Genomic DNA, 24,309 nt, shown 5'->3' with positions numbered 1-24,309 from the left:
CCCTCTTCTTCTGTCAGACAGCTAGCAGCTAGCAGCTAACAGCTAGCTTAGCCCCAATCTTCCTCATTTCAAGATCCTCCGCAGTTTTGTTCCACAGATCGAGCCTCGTGGACGCGCGTTTGGACAATATGGTCGTTCTGGAGAAGCACGAAGACCAGGATTATATGTGAGTCTCCTGTTAGCATCACAGTGTTAGCATTACAGTATTAGCATCACAGTTAGCCGCACGGAGCTAACTGGCCTTTTGTGTTTATGAGCCACAAGGACGACATAGTCTGTTTCACTTCCTGTTACACACGCTTTATCACGACTTTAACATTAATATTCAACTCTTCTGACACTGGTGCAGGTACATCATGTGTGACTCGATTCTCTTTAAGGTTTTATATTGTTTTGGCTCATGAATCTCAGAATGGAACGTGAAAAAACGCCCGTTACCATGGAAACGCGCCATGTTTGTTGTTGGTGTGCTAAATGTGTAAGTTTTATAGTGTTAAAATACTGTTGAATGACACTGAAGTTTCGTATTTACATCAGCTTCTGATCAATGCACAACATGGGTCTGATTAAACGGGAGTATAATAATATAAAAGTATAAAAGTTCCATATAAAATAAGTCTGTACAATTTCAGAGGTTTTGGGTGAAGTTCATAATAGTCCAGAAAGCGAGTGTGAAGCGTCTTTTAATGTGAGACGACGACATATTAAGACTATAGTTTCATAAATAAGTGATCCATGTTGACTGGAGACTACATTTTATGAAGAATGTCTTTCATTTATTCTGAATACAGTATTTGTCTGGTAATAATTTCTTCAGTTTGTAACCCTAACCCGACAGATTGTATTAGTATTTAGAAATATGTGACATAAATGAATGCCATTTAATCATTGTCATTAGGTTTGTATAATAACAAAATATATTGTATAAGATGAAGCTATCCATGGATTGTATGAATTATTATTGTATTTAATCTTAAAGTGTTCATAAGAGCCACGTGTGCGTCGAGTAGTGATACAACGTTAATAATGATCTTTTGAAACCACTTTGGAAAGTTTCTTAATTATTATGTGCTCATTACAGGCCATTTGCCGAAGACAGAAAAGTGGCTAGAAATTCGATTCCGTAGCAACATTATGGGGGATACTTTCTTTTGGTGTTTTCTTAAAGCTAAATACTTGAGGTAACATGAAAAAAGATCCACAAACCAAATCCCTGCAGTTTTTGAGAAATAGCCCATTGAAGTTCAATAAATAGCGAAAATTATGCCATTTTGGCACTTGAGGCACTTTTACTGGCATTAAATCTCCAGATGCAAGATAGAGATACCATTTTTGGTTTACACATGAAGGGGCAACTGAAGTTTGGATTTATAAAACCTCAGACTGATCGGATTAATATTAAGCTTACACCAGTAAGTAAGTATAAAAAGTGAAAAAACTGTAATTTGAAACGATTTTAGATTTTGATAATTTTCATCAAACTTGAATAACTTTTCACAAATCCATTAACAATACCAACACCAACAATACAAATGAAAAACTAATAATGAATTAAAGATATAAAACTTTTAATAATGAAATATAATGACTGGCACTTAATAAGATTACACACAGGTCTCTGAGGTCAACATTCATTTTAGAGCAATAATATATTTACATGAATCTGTTTCACAAAGCCCATCACCAGCCTGAAGAGTTTCCACATGCACAAAGACACTAGCATTTTGTTGACTTGATATCTGAGGGAAGTCAGCTTGTAGTCTACTCTTCAATGAGAGCTGGAAAAGAAATAATTCATTACATATCTTGAAAATAGTCACTGTATTGAATACAGATTATCAGTTGATAAAAATATTGTGTTTTAAATTAGTTTGTCATAAATACATACCCGTATGATGATGCATCTAAAGCTTCGTGTGTTTCATTTTTTTGAAAATCCTCAATAACTTGGTCATACGCATGACTTCTTGTTCTTCCAGAATATTCTTAGTTATCACACTATCACAAAAGAGCTTGTACGTCCAAAGGGATGTCTGGTTTCACTGGAAAAAGAGACATTTTTCATTACAAATTATAAATTATATGGTAAATGAAAAGAATTTCTAGAGTAACTTTATTCTGTTTCAACCATTTCTAGGGCTAACAAGAGATACATTTTCTATAAATATCATAACTTAATATACCTTGTGCTCTCATATTGTTTTTTTTGGTGAATAGGAACCTCTTGCCTCTATTGCCACACGGTCCTTATCCCGGATGAGCCTCTCGTAGACGTCCTGAAGGAAAATCACAACCATAAACAATTAGCGAGACAATAAAAATGCACCTGTAAGGTGCATTTTTTTATTATACAGAAAGAGTGAAATTGAATTATTATATACCAAAGGCTGTTCTACATGTATGTAGTATTAAAGGGGGGTTGTGAACTATGATTTAAGCCTGTACATACCACATGATTCTGTTTCAGCCTTTGACAATTTATCCTTCACTCTTTTTTGGTTAACTGTAATGTAGAGGTCTTTCTTCTTGCATGTCAAGCACACTTGTGGGAGGAGCCTGGTGTCGTGCTGCGCTAATCTCCGTCTTTGACCGGAGTCTTTTCGGAGATGATAAATTTCAGTGGATTCTAGGGAAACAAGACAAATGAGAAACAGCATAATACAACAGCTGAGCGTAGGAACATGACACAAAAGGTCTGAACCCGGTCTAAGCCAGGACCAAGCCAGGACCAAGCCAGGACCAAGCCAGGACCAAGCCAGGACCAAGCCAGGACCAAGCCAGGACCAAGCCAGGACCAAGCCAGGACCAAGCCAGGACCAAGCCCGGTCTACACCAGGACTTAACCCGGTCTACACTATGACTAAACCAGGACTAAGCCAGGACTAAACCTAAGCCAGGACTAAACCTAAGCCAGGACTAAACCTAAGCCAGGACTAAACCTAAGCCAGGACTAAACCTAAACCAGGACTAAACCTAAGCCAGGACTAAACCTAAGCCAGGACTAAACCTAAGCCAGGACCAAACCTACACCAGGACTAAACCCTGTCTACACCAGGACTAAACCCTGTCTACACCAGGACTAAACCCTGTCTACACCAGGACTAAACCCTGTCTACACCAGGACTAAACCCTGTCTACACCAGGACTAAACCTAAGCCAGGACTAAACCTAAGCCAGGACTAAACCTAAGCCAGGACTAAACATAAACCAGGACTAAACCTAAGCCAGGACCAAACCTAAGCCAGGACTAAACCCTGTCTACACCAGGACTAAACCGGGACTAAACCTGAAGTGAGAATTTCTTTCTCAAAAAACAATTATTCCTGGAAAAAATATCAAAGTTTCTTACCTTCAAGATTTTCGAGTGACTTTTTCTGGCATTCTTTGGCATAGTACAGTTGGCGTTTGTCTGTAAACCGTTTGTAACACGAGGAGTGGAAACTTTCGAGCTCGGTGTATCGCAGATCCAAACTTGAGCATGTGTACTGGGGTTGTACACATGGGGCTGTACACATGGGGTTGTACACATGGGGCTGTACACATGGGGTTGTACACATGGGGTTGTACACATGGGGTTGTACACATGGGGTTGTACACATGGGGTTGTACACATGGGGCTGTACACATGGGGCTGTACACATGGGGCTGTACACATCGGGTTGTACACATCGGGTTGTACACATGGGGCTGTACACATGGGGCTCTACACATGGGGTTGTACACATGGGGTTGTACACATGAGGTTGTACACATGGGGTTGTACACATGGGGTTGTACACATGGGGTTGTACACATGGGGCTGTACACATGGGGCTGTACACATGGGGCTGTACACATCGGGTTGTACACATCGGGTTGTACACATGGGGCTGTACACATGGGGCTCTACACATGGGGTTGTACACATGGGGTTGTACACATGGGGCTGTACACATGGGGCTCTACACATGGGGTTGTACACATGGGGCTGTACACATGGGGCTGTACACATGGGGCTGTACACATGGGGTTGTACAGCGCGCGCTTCTCTCCCTCTTTCACAGGCATCTGAAATGTGTCCATCTGACCTCAGTCATGTCTGTTCGGTGCAATTTTCTAAAATATGCATAAACAGGCAGGTTTTTCTGCAGATCCGCGGCGCCGCTTTAGAGGATTCGACGCCATGTTTGTTGATAAACAGACCGGATCACTGACTTTATCTCTGTTCTGATTGGTTCAGACTTGCTCCGCGCCGAAAAATAGTTCCACCTTTTGATTAGAAAGTACATGAAAACAGCAGGAATTTCCCGTGTGGAAACTCGAGGTTAGATTCATTAGTTCATACAGTTTTTTATAGTAGAGACATTTTTCATCCCCCCATCTCATTTCTACGGAGATTCCCTCTACAGAGTCTGGCATATGGCCAGACTCTGTAGAGTGAATCTCCAGAGTGAGTCAAATGATGGAGCATAAGTAGACATTGATGCTGAAGCTTTTTAGGCTTGTGCCAAAATATCCAAATATCGTGATAGTTCATTAGTTGATCGATATTGTGGGCGGCTGTATCGATATATCGCCATGAGTCATGTTTGGCATCATTTTACACATTTTGTTGTGACCGCACTATAATTCTGTTGCTTGTTTAAACTTATGCAAATCATTCGACATTTAAACTATTTTGAATATTAAAATGGGTGATATTATTAAAAATGATATATATTAAAAAATCATTTTGAGTTTGTGCAGGTCATAGTTTAACAAAGAAATATGTTGTTCAAATGTATTGGGTTCTTTAAGAAATAGTGATGTGTTGTAGAATATCATGAGCAATTTATGTATGCATGTATCTTATGGAACGGTGAGGGGCCCCGTGGCCCCCAGCCCTAGTGTGATTACATCTGATCAAATATGGCATTAGATATGAAATACTTTACACATTTTGAGTTTGACATGCATCGTTTTAACAAATTAATGTAGAATGTTTAAAGACATCCAGCCCTCTTTTACCAGGACCAGAGCAGGACAAAAACATGAAATGAATAATAATGATATATAATAATGATATATAATAATGGTACAATACGACAAACATAAATAAAATTAAGGCACATCAGTCAATTCCCATTTCGTCCAAAGTTGATCAAATATCACATTTCCAAACTGAATGTCTTTTTTCCAATTTTCTAACGTCCATTATTATGTCCAGTCTTTAATTTTCGGTTCAGTTTGTGTCATTCATTTGAGGCCTCATTCCAGGGTCCAGGGGTCGTGACCCCCGAATGCAGATGACAGGGACGATGATGGTTTCAGTTCTATATTTGTGAGCGACAGGACAGTCCCAGAACACGTGACAGTGGTTTGCCTCCTGGTGGCGCTGTTTCTACAACCGTGAAGAATGAGACCATTGACCTTTGACCTGGAGTTAAACATGACACATTTATCCAACAAAATTCCAACCAGAAATGTGATTTAAGACATGACATTTATGTTCTCCATTGGGATGTACCAACCACTGCACCACCATCACCAGGACCTCACCACCATCACCAGGACCTCACCATCACCAGGACCTCACCACCATCACTAGGACCTCACCACCATCACTAGGACCTTACCACCAGGACCTCACCACCATCACCAGGACCTCACCACCAGGACCTCACCACCATCACCAGGACCTCACCACCATCACTAGGACCTCACCACCATCACCAGGACCTCACCACCATCACCCGGGACTTCACCACCATCACCCGGGACCTCACCACCACCACCACCAGGACCTCATCACCATCACCCGGGACTTCACCACCATCACCCGGGACCTCACCACCACCACCAGGACCTCATCACCATCACCAGGACCTCACCACCATCACCAGGACCTCACCACCATCACCAGCACCCAGGACCTCACCACCAGGACCCAGGACCTCATCACCAGGACCTCACCACCATCACCAGGACCTCACCACCATCACCAGGACCTCACCAGGACCTCATCACCAGGACCTCACCACCATTACCAGGACCTCACCACCATCACCAGGACCTCACCACCATCACCAGGACCTCACCACCATCACCAGGACCTCACCACCAGGACCTCACCACCATCACCCAGGACCTCACCACCATCACCAGGACCTCATCACAAGGACCTCACCACCATCACCCAGGACCTCATCACCATCACCAGGACCTCACCACCATCACCAGGACCTCACCACCATCACCAGGACCTCACCACCATCACCCAGGACCTCACCACCAACACTAGGACCTCACCACCATCACTAGGACCTCATCACCAGGACCTCACCGCCATCACCCAGGACCTCACCCAGGACCTCACCACCATCACCCAGGACCTCACCACCATCACCCAGGACCTCACCACCATCACCAGGACCTCACCACCATCACCAGGACCTCACCACCATCACCAGGACCTCACCACCATCACCCAGGACCTCACCACCATCACTAGGACCTCACCACCATCACCCGGGACCTCAAGTGGGAGCCACCATCAGCTCCTCATCAAGAAGGACCAGCAGAGGATGTACTTCCTGCAGCAGCTGAAGAAAGACAAGCTGATGATGGAGCAGTTCTACACGACCATCTTTGAGTCCATCCTCACCTCCTCCATCACCTCCTCCTTCACCTCCTCCATCACTGTGTGGTACGCTGGAGCCACAGCCAGGGACAAACAGAGACTACAGCGCCCTCTGCTGAGAAGGTGATCGGCTGCAGACTTCATCTCTGCAGGAGGCCACTCCCCTCATGCAGGAGGCCACTCCCCTCAGGCAAGAGGCCACTCCCCTCAGGCAGGAGGCCACTCCCCTCAGGCAGGAGGCCACGTTGGACTCATGAACACCTCTTAAACACCTCCCACATTAACAATTATTCAACCAATACTTTTCACGCACTGTTCACTTTCTGCACTATTATTGACCATCTGTACATTTTTGTGTAAATATCTGTGTTCAGTTTATTTTTTAGCTCGAGTAAATTCTTAATTCATGCCATTTTGACTCAATAGATGTTGCTATTATTGTTCTTATATTATTCATTGTTTCTGTTGCATCTTAACGCCGTGTTCAATCTGTGTTCAATGACTATATCAATAAACCTTTAATTATTCTGATTCTGAAAACAACATGAGCTCTTTCTCATTTGTTAAAGGTTGAATGGACGATTTTTTTGGCCCAAATCTAAGTCTTATTTCCTCGTGGCGTGGACTGCCGATTAGTCCTGCCACGTATAAATCATAAAACGCACCTATCGCTCACCTGCAGCCGCGTCAGGCTCGTCCCCACGTTTCCGCGTGTCTAAGCGCATTGATCTATCATAATATAGTTCCCTCAGTGTACGGGACAAAATGAAGACGGAGAAAGACTGTTCAAGCTGTCTCATAAGAGGCGGAAATCTACGGGAGACGAGAGATGCGATTCGATCCGTCGCGCTAATAAACAAACGCATGTGTGTGTTGTATCAGTCCGCACGGGGGAGTGCGCATGCGCACTTCCTCCTGAGTTCGCAAATCGCCGAAAAATCATCCATTGCGCCTTTAATATATTTAATAGAGTATTTGTCCAGATTAGAAATGCATTTATATGATATAAATATTATTCCCTTTGAAAGTTCTGATTCATAAGCCTTGATAAAAAATCAGTTATGATGTTATAATGGTCATTACTGTTTAATGTCTTGATTATAATAACTCCTTATTTGTAAAAATCATCTATAAAAGTCCTGTTTCTCTTTCAACATGTCAAAGCTTTTCATGTGATTCTCTTTTACGTCTGGTGAAAAACCTTTAGACCTTTTGTCCTCCAGACCTGAGTCTCAGGTCAGTTCTAGTTGGTATCAAAACCTTTGGTCATAAAACTTTACCAGTTTAAGATTATAACGTCTGTGTTTAGTTTGTATGTTCTGATCAGCTCCTTCCATGTTGTAAGAACAGATTTGACCCAGGGATTCTTCACTTCCTCCATCAGACTCAAGCGTCTATCATCTGCAGTAAGACCTGTACAGGAACCCCCGGCACCACATTACTCTCAGTATAAGACCTGTACAGGAACCCCCGGCACCACATTACTCTCAGTATAAGACCTGTACAGGAACCCCCGGCACCACATTACTCTCAGTATAAGACCTGTACAGGAACCCCCGGAACCACATGACTCTCAGTATAAGACCTGTACAGGAACCCCCGGCACCACATTACTCTCAGTATAAGGCCTGTACAGGAACCCCCGGCACCACATTACTATCAGTATAAGACCTGTACAGGAACCCCCGGCACCACATTACTCTGATGCTGCAGGAGGTCCCTCTGCTGCAGGAGCAGGAGGTCCCTCTGCTGCAGGAGCAGGAGGTCCCTCTGCAGCAGGAGCAGGAGGTCCCTCTGCAGCAGGAGCAGGAGGTCCCTCTGCTGCAGGAGCAGGAGGTCCCTCTGCAGCAGGAGCAGGAGGTCCCTCTGCAGCAGGAGCAGGAGGTCCCTCTGCAGCAGGAGCAGGAGGTCCCTCTGCAGCAGGAGCAGACATGGTGTTGGATCAGAACTCTCATTGTCCTGTTTTGTGTGTCCTCAGCCTGGGGGAGGAGCGTAAGTGTGTGTCTCTGCCCTGTTCTCCAGCCAAACGAGTGTCTCCCAAAAAGAAACAGTTCTACATCAACCAGGCCGTCCGCAACTCGGAGCTCATCCAGCACGCTAAGGGCAAGAAGAGCCAGCGCCGCCAGGAGAACTGTGAGTGCAACCCTGTCTGATCAGGTGCAAAGCGCCAGCTCTAACACGCCTCTTTTGTGCTTCTTTTGTGTTTCTTTTGTGCTTCTTTTTTGCATCTTTTGTGCTGCTTTCAGCGCGCTTCCTGGCCAACCTCCTGGAGAAAGAAGAGTGCTGTGTGGATGATCGGGAGCTGGGCAGTGACCCGGCCATTCCCACCATCTTCACTGAGGCCTGTGTCCATGGAGACTATGTGGAGGTCAGGAAGCACCTGAGCCTCTGGACGTCCTAAAGCTGTGACAGGGAAACAATGTCAATATTTTGGGGGTTGAATGAATTGGAAATGTGCTGAAAACATTCTTGGTCATGTCTTTTTAGGGAATAGACTTTACATAAAACATAGACTGTTAAAGATTACACAGCAAGTTTGTTCTATTTCTATTTTTAAACAGCTTATTTTGTTGCCTTTTTAATAGTTTTTATTATGGGCGATGCATATGTCCAAATCAACATGTCCCACCTCCAGCTGTGATGACACTTTACGGGACGTTTGTGTTCATATTTGGTCTGAACATCAGAGTTTATCCTCTGCAGCGCTCTGAGCGGCTTCACACGAGCTCCACCTGCAGGTGTGGCCTTTATAGAGGGAAGAGAAGTCCTACCAGGGTCGTTCTTTTCAAACGCTCGGTAGGTCACAAGGTCGCCCGGTTTTCTATTGGTGAAAGTTGAACTGGCCCCAGCTCGTCCACACTTGATGTATTTTTGTACTTTTTGTTTACCAGAAGTACAAATACAAGTCTCCCGGTCTTGGTTGATCAAAAGACGCAGCTCCTAAACTGTCCATTTTATACTCAGGGATAAGTTTTATTTTAAATCCAGCGTTTTATGTTTTGATCTGGATGAACTACTTTTAACCTCTGGATTTCTGGATTTTAACCTCGTCCCGCCTCGTCCCGCCTCCTCCCCTCGTCCCGCCTCGTCCAGCCTCGTCCCCCCTCGTCGCCTCGTCCCCTCGTCTCGCCTCGTCCCCTCGTCCCGCCTCGTCCCCTCTCGTCCCCTCGTCCCCCCTCGTCGCCTCGTCCCCCCTCGTCGCCTCGTCCCGCCTCGTACCCCCTCGTCCCCTCGTCTCGCCTCGTCCCGCCTCGTCCCCTCGTCCCGCCTTGTGCAATAAAGAAGTGCAATTAGGCCAATAATATGTTTGTATATTTTACACATTCATACAGCCCAGATAAATACATTATTATTAATATTATACAGGATTATTTTTTACAATACTTACTATAACTTAACTTGTGGTTTTTGCTAATATTAGCATAACAGAGTTATTGCCAGATTAATCATTATCGACAGAATGAGATGCTAATGTTTCTCTACATTTGGATAGACTTAACACCCATGACCAGTGGTCAGTATGAACAGTGGTCAGTATTATGAACAGTGGTCAGTATGTGTGTTCTTCTCGTGTCCAGCCCTGGAGTGACTTCATGAAGTGCTCTGGAGCTGAGCAGGAGCAGCTGCTGGAGCTGCTGGAGCATGAGCAGGACCAGAGGAGGAGCAGTGGACGTCTGCTCCGGGACCACAGGAACGGTGAGGTCTGCTGCCCCCTCTGCTGCCCCCTCTGCTGGCCCCTCTGCTGCCCCCTCTGCTGCCCCCTCTGCTGCCCCCTCTGCTGCCGCCTCTGCCCCCTCTGCTGCCCCCTCTGACCCCTCTGCTGCCCCTCTGGTGCCCCCTCTGACCCCTCTGCCCCTCTGCTGCCCCCTCTGATGATCCCTCTGATGACCCCTCTGCCCCTCTGATGACCCCTCTGCTGCCCCCTCTGAGTGGCTCTGATGGCCTTTTCCTCTCACACAGTGAACCCGGCCTTCAGCGCTCACGACCGCTTCCAGAGGATCGACCGCAGGCTCAGGGCCACTCTCAGGAAGAGGCAGGTCCCCATTGTAAGTCACACTTCCACCAGCTCCTCTTTTTCTATAAGATAAGATAAGATATTCCTTTATTGTCCCACATGGGGAAATTTCATTGGTGCAACGCAGGTAGATACAGAGGCAGATACAGAAGAAAAGAACAGATCACTTATAGGATGTCTGAAAAACACTTTCAGTAGAAGATCTCCTATAAACAAAAACACCCATAGACAAATAAATAAATAAATACATAAATACCATTGCATGTGATCACGACAGTAATTGCACATGAATATGTGTCACGACAGCACGTAGATTGCACATGAATTTCACAGTAATTGCACATGAATCACAACAGTAATTGCACATATGATGGAATTGCACATGGTTAGGTCAGTATTGCGAGTGTTCAGGACTAACAGTGTTTGTTATAAAGTCTGACAGCAGCAGGAAGGAAAGACCTACAAAACCTCTCCCTCCCACAGCGAGGGTGGATCAGTCTCTCACTGAAGCTGCTCTCCAGAGTGTCCTGCAGGGGGTGGCACTCATGGTCCAGCATAGATGTGAATCTAGCCAGGACCCTTCTGTCTCCCACCTCCTGCACCGAGTCCAGAGCACAGCCCAGGACGGAGCTGGACTTCTTGATGACTTTGTCCAGTCTCTTCCTCTCCCTCTCTGTGATGCTGCAGCTCCAGCAGGCCACACCGTACAGGAGGGCTGATGCCACCACAGAGTCGTAGAAGGTCTTCAGGAGTGGCCCTGTCACTCCAAAAGACCTGAGTCTCCTCAGGAGGTAGAGCCGTCTCTGGCTCTTCCTGTACAGTGCGTCTGTATTATGAGTCCAGTCCAGTTTGTGGTTCAGATGAACACCCAGGTACTTGTATGAGTCCACTCTCTCAATGTCCCGTCCCTGGATGTTCACTGGTGAGGGGGCAGTGGGGTGGCGTTTGCGGAAATCCACCACCATCTCCTTGGTCTTCCCCGCGTTGATGAGGAGGTGGTTCCGCTGACACCAGTCCACAAAGTCCTGCACCAGTCCTCTGTACTCCGCATCATCGTCGTCCGTGATGAGTCCGATGATAGCAGAGTCATCAGAGAACTTCTGCAGGACACAGCTGTCCGTGTCGTGTCTGAAGTCTGCAGTGTAAAGGGTGAAGAGAAAGGGCGCGAGGACAGTGCCCTGGGGCGCCCCCACACTGCAGGTCCGAGTGTCAGACACACAGTCCCGGGCTCTCACTAACTGGGGTCGGTCCGTGAGGTAGTCCAGGATCCACTCTGCCAGGTCATACTCCACACCAGCCGTCTCCAGCTTGTCCCTCAGGAGCAGCGGCTGATGGTGTTGAAGGCGCTGGAAAGATCGAAGAACAGGATCCTCACAGAGCTGCCAGGCTTTTCCAGGTGAGAGAGAGAGCGGTGCAGCAGGGAGATGACGGCGTCCTCCACTCCGATGCCAGGCCGATATGCAGCGGGTCCATGGCTGAGCTCACGGTGGAGCGGAGGTGGTCCAGGACCAGCCGCTCCAGTGTCTTCATCAGGTGGGACGTGAGAGCCACTGGCCTGAAGCTGCTGAAGTCTTTGGCGCGCGGTGTCTTAGGCACAGGTACCAGACAGGAGGTCTTCCAGACCTGTGGTACCACCCTCAGCTTCATGCTCATGTTGAAGACATGCTCCACAACTCCACACAGTTCATCTGCGCAGGACTTAAGGAGCCTGGGGCTGATGCCGTCAGGTCCTGCTGCCTTCCTCACTTTATTCCTCTTCAGCTCACTCCTCACCTGTGCTGCTGTGACAGTCAGTGGTTGGCAGGGGGACTGTGTGCTGGGGGGATGGGTGAGTCCTGGCGAAGTGGGGAGCTGATGGTCCGGGGCAGATAAGCGAAGAGGAACAGATGCAGGGCATTGTCCAGCTGTGGAAGAGGGAGCATGCAGCTGTGCAGGGGGAGGGGCGGGCGACTGATCAAATCTCAAGAAGTGAGCATTTAAATCAATCACCCACTGTAGATCCCCCTCTGTCTGGGCAGGGGGGATTTTGAAGCCCGAGATGGTTTTCAGGCTTCTCCACACTCCCTGAATGTTCTTTTGCTGCAGCTGCTCCTCCATCCTCCTCTTGTAGCCGGCCTTAGCCTGCCTGATCTCCCTCCTCAGCTCCTTCTGCACAGTCCTCAGCTCCTCCTTGTTCCCTGACCTGAAGGCTCTCTTCTTCTCCTTCAGCAGAGCCTTCAGTTCACGGTTAATCCATGGCTTGTTGTTTGGAAAACACCGCACCGTCCGGGAGGGAACAATGTTCTCAAACCAGAAGTTGATGTAGTCCGTGATGCACTCTGTGATGGTGTTGATGTCCTTCCCATGTGGGCCATAGAGCTCAGTCCAGACAGTGGTGCTGAAGCAGACCCTCAGAGCCTCCTCGCTCTCACCAGACCACATCCTCACCTCACGGGACACCACAGGCTGCCTGCGCACGATGGGTTCATACACAGGCCTCAGATGTACAAGGTTGTGGTCCGAGCAGCCCAGGGGAGGGAGGGGGGAAGAGGAATAAGCCTCTTTGGTGTTGGCAAACAATAAGTCCAATGTTCTATTGTTTCTGGTGGGGCAGGTAACATACTGGGTGTATGTTGGTAGAACAGAAGAGGGAGAAGCGTGGTTAAAGTCACCAGAGACGAGGAAGAGAGCCTGTGGGTGCTGTGTTTGCAAGTGCAGGAGAGCAGTGCTTCACAAGCATATTCAGCATTGTCAGACGGGGCAACATAGACTGCGATCAAAATCACATGTGAGAACTCCCGGGGCAGATAATATGGCCTCATGCTAATAGCCAATAGTTCAATATCCTTGTTATATATATTGTTATTGGCTGTGACCAAGGCGAGGGCGGGGCAAGGGCGAGACGAGGGCGAGGCGAGGGCGAGACGAGGGCGGGGTGAGGCGAGGCGAGGACGAGGACGAAGACGAGGGCGAGGGCGGGGTGAGGCGAGGACGAAGACGAGGGCGAGGGCGGGGTGAGGCGAGGACGAGACGAGGCGAGGGCGAGACGAGGCGAGGCGAGGGCGAGACGAGGCGAGGGCGAGACGAGGCGAGGCGAGGGCGAGACGAGGCGAGGGCTTAACAGAACGGCATTGGTTTGTTAGAGAAACAATAGGTCGTTACTACTGTCAAAAGCACAAAGAGCCTGAGCCTGACGTTCTGCCTGATGTAAACTACTGTTTCATAGACACGACTTTAAGTCATTTCTCTGGTTCATAATTGATAATTTTATAAACAAATCAGGAATTGTCAACATGTTAATTGAGCTTGAATATAACGATGGAAGAAGTGACACGTGTGTCACTGTCATTTTAAGAAAAGTCATGTGACGTCACATCTGTGTCATGTGACGTCACATCTGTGTCATGTGACCGACACATCTGTGTCATGTGACCGACACATCTGTGTCATGTGACCATCACATCTGTGTCATGTGACCAACACATCTGTGTCATGTGACATCACATCTGTGTCATGTGACATCACATCTGTGTCATGTGACCGACACATCTGTGTCATGTGACCGACACATCTGTGTCATGTGACCATCACATCTGTGTCATGTGACCATCACATCTGTGTCACATCTGTGTCATGTGACCGTCACATCTGTGTCACATCTGTGTCATGTGACCGTCACATCTGTGTCACATCTGTGTCATGTGACCGTCACATCTGTGTCACATCTGTGTCATGTGACCGTCACATCTGTGTCACATCTGTGTCATGTGACCGTCACATCTGTGTCATGTGACCGTCACATCTGTGTCACATCTGTGTCATGTGACCATCACATCTGTGTCATGTGACCATCACATCTGTGTCATGTGACCATCACAGACACATCTGTGTCATGTGACCGACACATCTGTGTCATGTGACCGACACATCTGTGTCATGTGACCATCACATCTGTGTCATGTGACATCACATCTCTGTCATGTGACATTACATCTGTGTCATGTGACCGACACATCTGTGTCATGTGACCGACACATCTGTGTCATGTGATCATTACATCTGTGTCATGTGACATCACATCTGTCATGTGACATCACATCTGTGTCATGTGACCATCACATCTGTGTCATGTGACATCACATCTGTGTCATGTGACCGTCACATCTGTCATGTGACGTCACATCTGTGTCACATCTGTGTCATGTGACCATCACATCTGTGTCATGTGACCATCACATCTGTGTCATGTGACCATCACAGACACATCTGTGTCATGTGACCGACATGTGACATCACATCTGTGTCATGTGACCGACACATCTGTGTCATGTGACCGTCACATCTGTGTCATGTGACCGTCACATCTGTGTCACATCTGTGTCATGTGACCATCACATCTGTGTCATGTGACCATCACAGACACATCTGTGTCATGTGACCGACATGTGACATCACATCTGTGTCATGTGACCGACACATCTGTGTCATGTGACCGACACATCTGTGTCATGTGACCGTCACATCTGTGTCACATCTGTGTCATGTGACGTCACATCTGTATCATGTGACTTCACATCTGTATCATGTGACATCACATCTGTGTCATGTGACGACACATCTGTGTCATGTGACCGACACATCTGTGTCATGTGACAATCACATCTGTGTCATGTGACGTCACATCTGTGTCACATCTGTGTCATGTGACGTCACATCTGTGTCACATCTGTGTCATGTGACGTCACATCTGTGTCACATCTGTGTCATGTGACGTCACATCTGTGTCATGTGACGTCACATCTGTATCATGTGACATCACATCTGTGTCATGTGACCATCACATCTGTGTCATGTGACCGACACATCTGTGTCATGTGGCCATCACATCTGTGCCATGTGACCATCACATCTGTGTCATGTGACCGTCACATCTGTGTCACATCTGTGTCATGTGACGTCACATCTGTGTCATGTGACGTCACATCTGTATCATGTGACGTCACATCTGTATCATGTGACCATCACATCTGTGTCATGTGACCGTCACATCTGTGTCATGTGACCGACACATTTGTGTCATGTGTCGCTCCTGAAGCAACTCAAGTCTGTCACTGTGAGGCTTTGTTTTGTGGTTCATTGGTGATGAATATTTGTCGTTTCCTCTTTGAGGAATATATATAATATATAATATATATAATATACAGCCTACTTTATTGTATAATAGGCTGTTATTTGCTTTAATTTCTAAGATCCATAAGAAGATCCTCAGAACACGTTCAGATTCAGTGTTGCATTTGTATCGTGGCTCTTTACACCACCAGATGGTGCAATAGAGCGACACTGTCACTGCTGCCTAAGCTGTACTGAAGTAAAAGTACTGAAGTAAAAGTACTGAAGTAAAAGTACGTGCACAGCCTTCTAAGTACATTATATATCCCTTATTGGTGTGAGATAAAGTAGTGACCTAAATGTTTAAGGAATAATAGAGGATTGTTCGTCCTGTTCTGGATTCCAGTCCCAACGGTCAGGGTTCATTTAGCTTTATTTGAACACTTGAGGACAAAGAGGGCCCAGAATGCAACTGTTCTGGGAGAAATGATCTTCTTATAGAGTCTATAATATAGAGTCTATAATATAGAGTCTATAATATAGAGTCTTAGTTTGCTTTGTGCTCTGAGCTCACTCAGTGTGTTGTGGGTGGTGTTTGTGCAGGGGACGGTGGAGGTGCTGGAGCAGAACCTGCTGTGCTTCTTCAACACACAACCCAAGGCTGTGTACACCACCAGCCTATCCAGCAGGTGACCACACCCCCTCTGTAGACCACACCCCCTCTGTAGACCACACCCCCTCTGTAGACCACACCCCCTCTGTAAACACCAGCAGGTAGACCACACCCCGTCTGTAAACACCAGCAGGTAGACCACACCCCCTCTGTATACAGTTTACACCTGCAGGTAGTCCAAACCCCCTCTGTAAACACCAGCAGGTAGACCACACCCCCTCTGTATACAGTTTACTGTCTGCATCCAGCACACGTCACCCTCTACAGGTGTGTGTGTGTGTGTGTGTGTGTGTGTGTGTGTGTGTGTGTGTGTGTGTGTGTGTGTGTGTGTGTGTGTGTGTGTGTGTGTGTGTGTGTGTGTGTGTGTGTGTGTGTGTGTGTGTGTGGGTGGGTCTGTGGGTGTGTGGGTGGGTGTGTGGGTGGGTCTGTGGGTGTGTGGGTGGGTGTGGGTGTGGGTGTGTCTAACACGTGTGTGTTGCAGCTTCGAGAGGCTACTGCTTCATGCTGTGTGTCAGTACATGGACCTGGTGTCGCTCAGTAAGTGTCTCGCCATCGACACATCACATGACATGAAGGAGACAATAAAGACACACCTTGTCACATATATATACATCATGTATCACATACACACATATATATATATATATATATATATATATATATATATATATATATATATATATATATATATATATATATATATATATATATATATATATATATATGTATATATGGCAATAATATACATCATTTAAAAAAACTACAAATTGTAGCATGACGTGTCCTTCACACTTGCTGCATGTCATCTTTTGAATGAGCACCGCACCATGGGTGCTCATGGTACTGTACAGTCTTTTAGTGGAATGAGCCTATTGTATAATGTTTTAATGGAAGGTGAAACTTACACAGACACAGGGAGAACATGCAAACTCCACACAGGCTCCACGCCAAGACCCCAAACCACAGAAATGGCACTGTTTTCTGCCTTAAGTAGTAACTAAAGTAACTAAAGTAACTAAAGTAGCAGTGACCTTCATCTCCAAAGATAGCATTCATTCACTGCCTCTCCACCTCCACCAGGTGGCATTTCAGCTCCTCCATGTTTTTGAAGTCAGCTTTGAAGAACAGCTATTGTGTAGCCTCTTTTTAACTGCTTCTTTTCTCAGGCTTCAACAGAGAACAACATTTGAATCTCTAGAACATGAAATACGACGTTTAAGTGGTTCAAAAGAGCCTGATAGAGTTGTATCATCTGCCTCTCACCTCAGAGTCATTCTCAATCTGCAGATCAAGTCTGTCCTACTCAGAGTAAGCCCCGCCCACTGGACAGAGACCTCTGATAATAGCCTCTCCCTTTTATCTATATTTTTTCCACTGCTTTAAGTTTCACCTTAAACTAATCTTCTTTGTTCCCCCAACAGCAATATAATGGACAATAGAAATCCTATTGTTAGCTGCTGCAGCTCCTCATCACTGATGAGTACTGATTAACATCTGACCCATCTGGGCTGATGCTGCCCCAGGGCTTCAAAATATCGTTGTATATTACGGGTAAATTGAACCTTAAACATTTGTGTTCAAAGAGGATTCTCTTTTTGAACAAAGATCATCTCTGTAACTCAAAGCATCTTTTGTCCTGCTCAGACTCTTCTCCTCTCTGTCTTTGATCGAGTGCTTTGTGTCTTTAAGATGCAGATGCACGGCGCTCTGTGGTCCTGAACTCCAGTGTCTGACGTGCTGAGAAAGCCTCTTGTTAAAATGTGTCATGTGACCTGTGTTTTTAACCCTTCAGGCACCGATCTGAACGGCGCCCGGCAAACAGACGTGATGAACAAGCAGACGCCGTTCTTACCACCATCTCTGCTGCTGTCGGCCTACCTGGAGAGGATGAGCAGAGGCGCCTTCGCATGACACGCCCACGACACGCCCACGACGCACCTGTGATACGCCCACGACGCACCTGTGACACGCCCACAACGCACCTGTGACACGTCCACGACGCACCTGTGACACGCCCACGACACGCCCACGACGCACCTGTGACACGCCCACGACGCACCTGTGACACGTCCCCGACGCACCTGTGACACGTCCACGACGCACCTGTGACACGCCCATGACGCACCTGTGACACGCCCACGACGCACCTGTGACACGTCCACGACACGCCCACGATGCACCCACGACGCCCCTGTGACACGCCCACGACGCACCTGTGACACGCCCACGACGCACCTGTGACACGTCCCCGACGCACCTGTGACACGTCCACGACGCACCTGTGACACGCCCATGACGCACCTGTGACACGCCCACGACGCACCTGTGACACGCCCACGATGCACCCACGACGCACCTGTGACACGCCCACGACGCACCTGTGACACGCCCACGACGCACCAGTGACACCCCCACGACGAACCTGTGACACCCCCACGACGAACCTGTGACACGTCCACGACACGCCCACGATGCACCCACGACGCACCTGTGACACGCCCACGACACACCCACGACGCACCTGTGACACGCCCACGACGCACCTGTGACACGCCCACGACGCACCTGTGACACGCCCACGACGCACCTGTGACACGGCCACAACGCACCTGTGACACAGCCACGACACACCCACGATGCACCCACGACGCACCTGTGGCACGCCCACGATGCACCCACGATGCACCTGTGGCACGCCCACGATGCACCCACGATGCACCTGTGACACGCCCACGATGCACCCACGACGCACCTGTAACACGCCCACGACACACCAACGATGCAACCACGACGCACCTGTGACACGCCCACGGCACCCCCACGATGCACCTGTGACACGCCCACGACGCACCTGTGACACACCCACGATGGACCTGTGACACGCCCACGACACACCTGAGACACGTCCACGACACACCTGTGACACGCCCACAGCACACCTGTGACACCCCCACGACACACCTGTGACACCCCCACGACACACCTGTGACACGCCTACGGCTCACCTGTGACACGCCCATGACACACCTGTGACACGCCCACGACGCACCTGTGACACGCCCACGACACACCTGTGACACAACACGCCCATGAAGCGCCATGAGCTATTTTTGGATCTTCACTGAAATAAAAACAGGCATCTTTTTAGCTGTTAACCTCGTGTAACAAACATTGCTGGACTTAAACTATGTTAATTTTGTCTAAATGAAATGATTCAGATCAGACGTGTTTTATAAAGATCAGATCAGAAGGATTTGAAAACGATGGAAATGACTGGACACGTTCAGCTTTGTGCCCGAGCCGCAGCAGACAACTTCTCTGGCTCGTTAGAGTCACATGACTGTAATTATCTGCTTTTTAAACATGTCTAATATGTAATATTTCCTTTCCCCCGTTTGTCCCACATTTATGTAACTGCAATATTCATCACTTTAAAAACTTTTACTTCATAGAAAAGTTGAAGTCATCGTTTGTAGAAGTGGAAGTACTAGTTCTAGAGACAAGAGGAAAGAAGGACATCAGAGGACAGAAGGACATCAGAGGACAGAAGGACACCAGAGGACAGAAGGACATTAGAGGACATCAGAGGGCAGAAGGACATCAGAGGACAGAAGGACATCAGAGGACAGAAGAACATCAGAGGACAGAAGAACATTAGAGGACATTAGAGGACATCAGAGGACAGAAGGACATAAGGACATCAGAGGACAGAAGAGGACAGAAGCTTTATACCAATGAAAGTACTGGAATGTCAAAATGGAGGATGTTTACGATACGACTTTGTTGCTAACGGTGACGAGCGATGTCGCTGCCTCAGGAACTACATCGTCTGAGGAACTATGGAACTACTTTGAATATGAGTGTTTTTCTCTTCCTGTCAAAGGGTCAGGTGCGGGCTGACCAGTGCCCTGTGGTCAGAAAGGGGCAGTGTCCAGCAGGTTTCTCACTCAAAGGAACGTCAACCATCATCAGCTTGATTTGTCGGCTCTTTTTCTTCCAAGGTCAAACCCTAACTCAAGGTCATTTAGACTGGACTAACGAGCTCTGAGTCTCCTGGACTAACGAGCTCTGAGTCTCCTGGACTAACGAGCTCTGAGTCTCCTGGACTAACGAGCTCTGAGTCTCCTGGACTAACGAGCTCTGAGTCTGCTGGATTAACGAGCTCTGAGTGTCCTGGACTAACAAGCTCTGAGTGTCCTGGACTAACGAGCTCTGAGTCTGCTGGATTAACGAGCTCTGAGTGTCCTGGAGTAACGAGCTCTGAGTCTCCTGGACTAACGAGCTCTGAGTCTCCTGGACTAACGAGTTCTGAGTCTCCTGGACTAACGAGCTCTGAGTCTCCTGGACTAACGACCTCTGAGTCTGCTGGACTAACGACCTCTGAGTCTCCTGGACTAACGACCTCTGAGTCTGCTGGACTAACGAGCTCTGAGTCTCCTGGACTGACGAGTTCTGAGTCTCCTGGACTAACGACCTCTGAGTCTCCTGGACTAACGAGTTCTGAGTCTCCTGGACTAACGACCTCTGAGTCTGCTGGACTAACGAGCTCTGAGTCTCCTGGACTAACGAGCTCTGAGTCTGCTGGACTAACGAGTTCTGAGTCTCCTGGACTAACGACCTCTGAGTCTGCTGGACTAACGAGTTCTGAGTCTCCTGGACTAACGACCTCTGAGTCTGCTGGACTAACGAGCTCTGAGTCTCCTGGACTAACGACCTCTGAGTCTCCTGGACTGACGAGTTCTGAGTCTCCTGGACTAACGACCTCTGAGTCTCCTGGACTGACGAGTTCTGAGTCTCCTGGACTAACGAGCTCTGAGTCTCCTGGACCAACCGTGCTCTGAGTCTGCTGGATTAACGAGCTGTGAGTCTCCTGGACACTGCTCCTGGATCAAATATGAGCAGAAATGTGTTTGTGACTTTTCTGTGTTTGTTGCGTTTAAATGATACGTGACATTGCAACATGTTCTAAAGTGTGTTTGAGGTTAAGGGCCAGTTTGAGGTTAAGGGTCAGTTTGAGGTTAAGGGTCAGATACTGGCTCAAAGTGCAATGTCTTAATGAATATGAATGATAATTCTAATGCATTTGATGGAAATACTGTAACTCACAGGGCATTGTTCCTGCTCCACACCACTGTAGCCACAGCTGCCCTGGTCATCAGCCACAGCTGCCCTGGTCACTGTAGCCACAGCTGCCCTGGTCATCAGCCACAGCTGCCCTGGTCATCAGCCACAGCTGCCCTGGTCAGCAGCCACAGCTGCCCTGGTCAGCAGCTGCCACAGCTGCCCTGGTCAGCTGCCCTGGTCAGCAGCTGCCACAGAAAGTGTGGCTATTATTTAGCTCCAAAGACGTGGTCAGTTAAAAGAACTTGGGACAAGTTTGTGCCGATGCCAAACGAATGTTTCTGTTATAAATTGTATATGTTGTATTTGTAAATGACTCAAGCACAATCTATACGTCTGGAGCCTCTTAAAGGGCCAGTGCGCGTCTGGAGCCTCTTAAAGGGCCAGTGCACGTCTGGAGCCTCTTAAAGGGCCAGTGCACTTGCCTTACACACTCAGCTTTTCTGTGTCGTACATTTTGACCTTTTGTAAATTAATTTGTGTCATTTTGAAGCGTGTGAACTTCACTCGTTCGTCTGTGTCTGAGCTTCACTCGTCCATCTGTCTGAGCTTCACTCGTCCATCTGTGTCTGAGCTTCACTCGTCCATCTGTGTCTGAGCTTCACTCGTCCATCTGTGTCTGAGCTTCACTCGTTCATCTGTGTCTGAGCTTCACTCGTCCATCTGTGTCTGAGCTTCACTCGTCCATCTGTGTCTGAGCTTCACTCGTCCAGAACATGAAGTCGAGTTAGTGGCTTGACTGTAGTTTGGTTGTTTTCGGTCATTACTGCGTGTTTGTAGCGCAGGTTCAGAATGCGGTAGACTTCCCTCATCTGGTCTGACACCTTAACGTGGTGGAGGGGTTTGAGTGCCCGAATGATCCCGGGAGCTATGTTGTCGGGGGCTTCATGCCCCTGGTAGGGTCTCCCAAGGCAAACAGGTCCTAGGTGACGGGTCAGACAAAGATCGGTTCAGAAGCCTCTTATGACGACGACACGAACAAGGCCGTTTACGTCGCCCGGATCGGCGTCACCGGGGCCCCATCCTGGAGCCAGGCCTGGGATGGGTGCTCCATGGCGAGCGCCTGGTGGCCGGGTCTTACCCCACGGGGCCCGGCCGGGCACAGCCCGAAAGAGCGACGTGGGGCCGCCCTCCCGTGGGCCCACCACCCGCAGGAGGATCCATAAGGGGCCGGTGCAGAGAGATCTGGGCGGCAGTCGACGGCAGGGGCCTCGGCGACCAGATCTCCAGACACAGAGACTAACTCTGGGGACATGGAATGTCACCTCGCTGGGGGGGAAAGAGCCTGAGCTTGTGCAGGAGGTTGAGCGATACCGACTAGATATAGTCGGCCTCACCTCCACGCACAGTTTGGGCTCTGGAACCCATCTCCTCGAGAGGGGCTGGACGCTCCACTTCTCTGGTGTTGCCCGCGGGGAGAGGCGGCGGGCTGGTGTGGGCTTGCTGATAGCCCCTCAGCTCAGCCGCCACGTGTTGGAGTTTACCCCGGTGAACGAGAGGGTCGCGTCCCTCCGCCTTCGGGTGGGGGACAGGTCTCTCACTGTTGTGGCGGCCTACGGGCCGAACAGCAGTGCAGAGTACCCGGCCTTCTTGGAGTCCTTGGGAGGGGTACTGGACAGTGCACCGACCGGGGACTCCGTTGTTCTACTGGGGGACTTCAACGCCCACGTGGGCAATGACAGTGACACCTGGAGAGGGGTGATCGGGAAGAACGGCTTCCCCGATCTGAACCCGAGCGGTGTTCAGTTATTGGACTTCTGTGCTAGCCACGGATTGTCCATAACGAACACCATGTTCAAGCACAAGGGTGTCCATCAGTGCACATGGCACCAGGACACCCTAGGCCGGAGGTCAATGATCGACTTTGTTGTCGTGTCATCAGACCTCCGGCCGCGTGTCTTGGACACTCGGGTGAAGAGAGGGGCAGAGTTGTCAACCGATCACCACCTGGTGGTGAGTTGGATCCGCTGGCAGAGGAGGAAGCCGGACAGACTTGGCAGACCCAAGCGCATTGTGAGGGTCTGTTGGGAACGTCTAGTGGAGCCCTCTGTCAGTAGGGTATTCAACTCGCACCTCCGGGAGAGCTTCTCCCATGTCCCGTGGGAGGTTGGGGACATTGAGTCCGAGTGGACCATGTTCTCCGCCTCCATTGTTGATGCGGCTGCTCGGAGCTGTGGTCGCAAGGTCTCCGGTGCCTGTCGTGGCGGCAACCCCCGAACCCGGTGGTGGACACCGGAAGTAAGGAATGCCGTCAGACTGAAGAAGGAGGCCTATCAGGCCACTCTGGCTTGTAGGTCTCCGGAGGTCATCGACGGGTATCGGCAGGCCAAGCGAGCCGCGGCTCGTGCTGTCGCAGAGGCAAAAACCCGGGCCTGGGAGGAGTTCGGGGAGGCCATGGAGGAGGACTATCGGTCGGCACCAAAGAAATTCTGGCAAACCGTCCGGCGCCTCAGGAGGGGGAAGCAGTGTCTCACCAACACCGTTTACGGTGCGGGTGGAGGCCTGCTGACCTCAACTGGGGATGTCGTCGGACGGTGGAAGGAATACTTTGAGGATCTCCTTAATCCCTCAGTCACGTCTTCCGAAGAGGAAGTGGAGACCGGGGACTCGGTGGCTGGCTCATCCATCACCTAAGCTGAAGTCACTGAGGTTGTTCGCAAACTCCTCGGTGGCAGGGCTCCGGGGGTGGATGAGATCCGCCCTGAGTACCTAAAGTATCTGGATGTTGTAGGACTGTCTTGGTTGACACGTCTCTGCAACATCGCGTGGCGTTCGGGGACCGTGCCTCTGGACTGGCAGACCGGGGTGGTGGTC

At 48.8% G+C, this 24,309-nt stretch overlaps 1 protein-coding gene across 1 annotated transcript; it reads left to right on the top strand.

Moving 5' to 3' along the window:
- Positions 1 to 22,999, top strand: r3hdm4 (R3H domain containing 4). Its single transcript, XM_072439108.1, has 8 exons — positions 1 to 166; positions 8,577 to 8,731; positions 8,845 to 8,966; positions 10,177 to 10,294; positions 10,559 to 10,644; positions 16,305 to 16,390; positions 16,856 to 16,911; positions 18,167 to 22,999. Exons 1-8 carry the CDS (start codon positions 129 to 131, stop codon positions 18,283 to 18,285), a joined length of 780 nt encoding a protein of 259 aa, XP_072295209.1. The 5' UTR covers positions 1 to 128; the 3' UTR covers positions 18,286 to 22,999.
- Positions 23,000 to 24,309: the final 1,310 nt, after the last annotated feature.

This window comes from Eucyclogobius newberryi, unplaced genomic scaffold, assembly GCF_026437365.1.
Source record: "Eucyclogobius newberryi isolate DKJ021-1_F unplaced genomic scaffold, fEucNew1.0.hap1 SCAF_9, whole genome shotgun sequence".
Lineage (NCBI taxonomy): Eukaryota > Metazoa > Chordata > Actinopteri > Gobiiformes > Gobiidae > Eucyclogobius > Eucyclogobius newberryi.
This window is presented reverse-complemented; position numbering and strand designations above follow the sequence as displayed.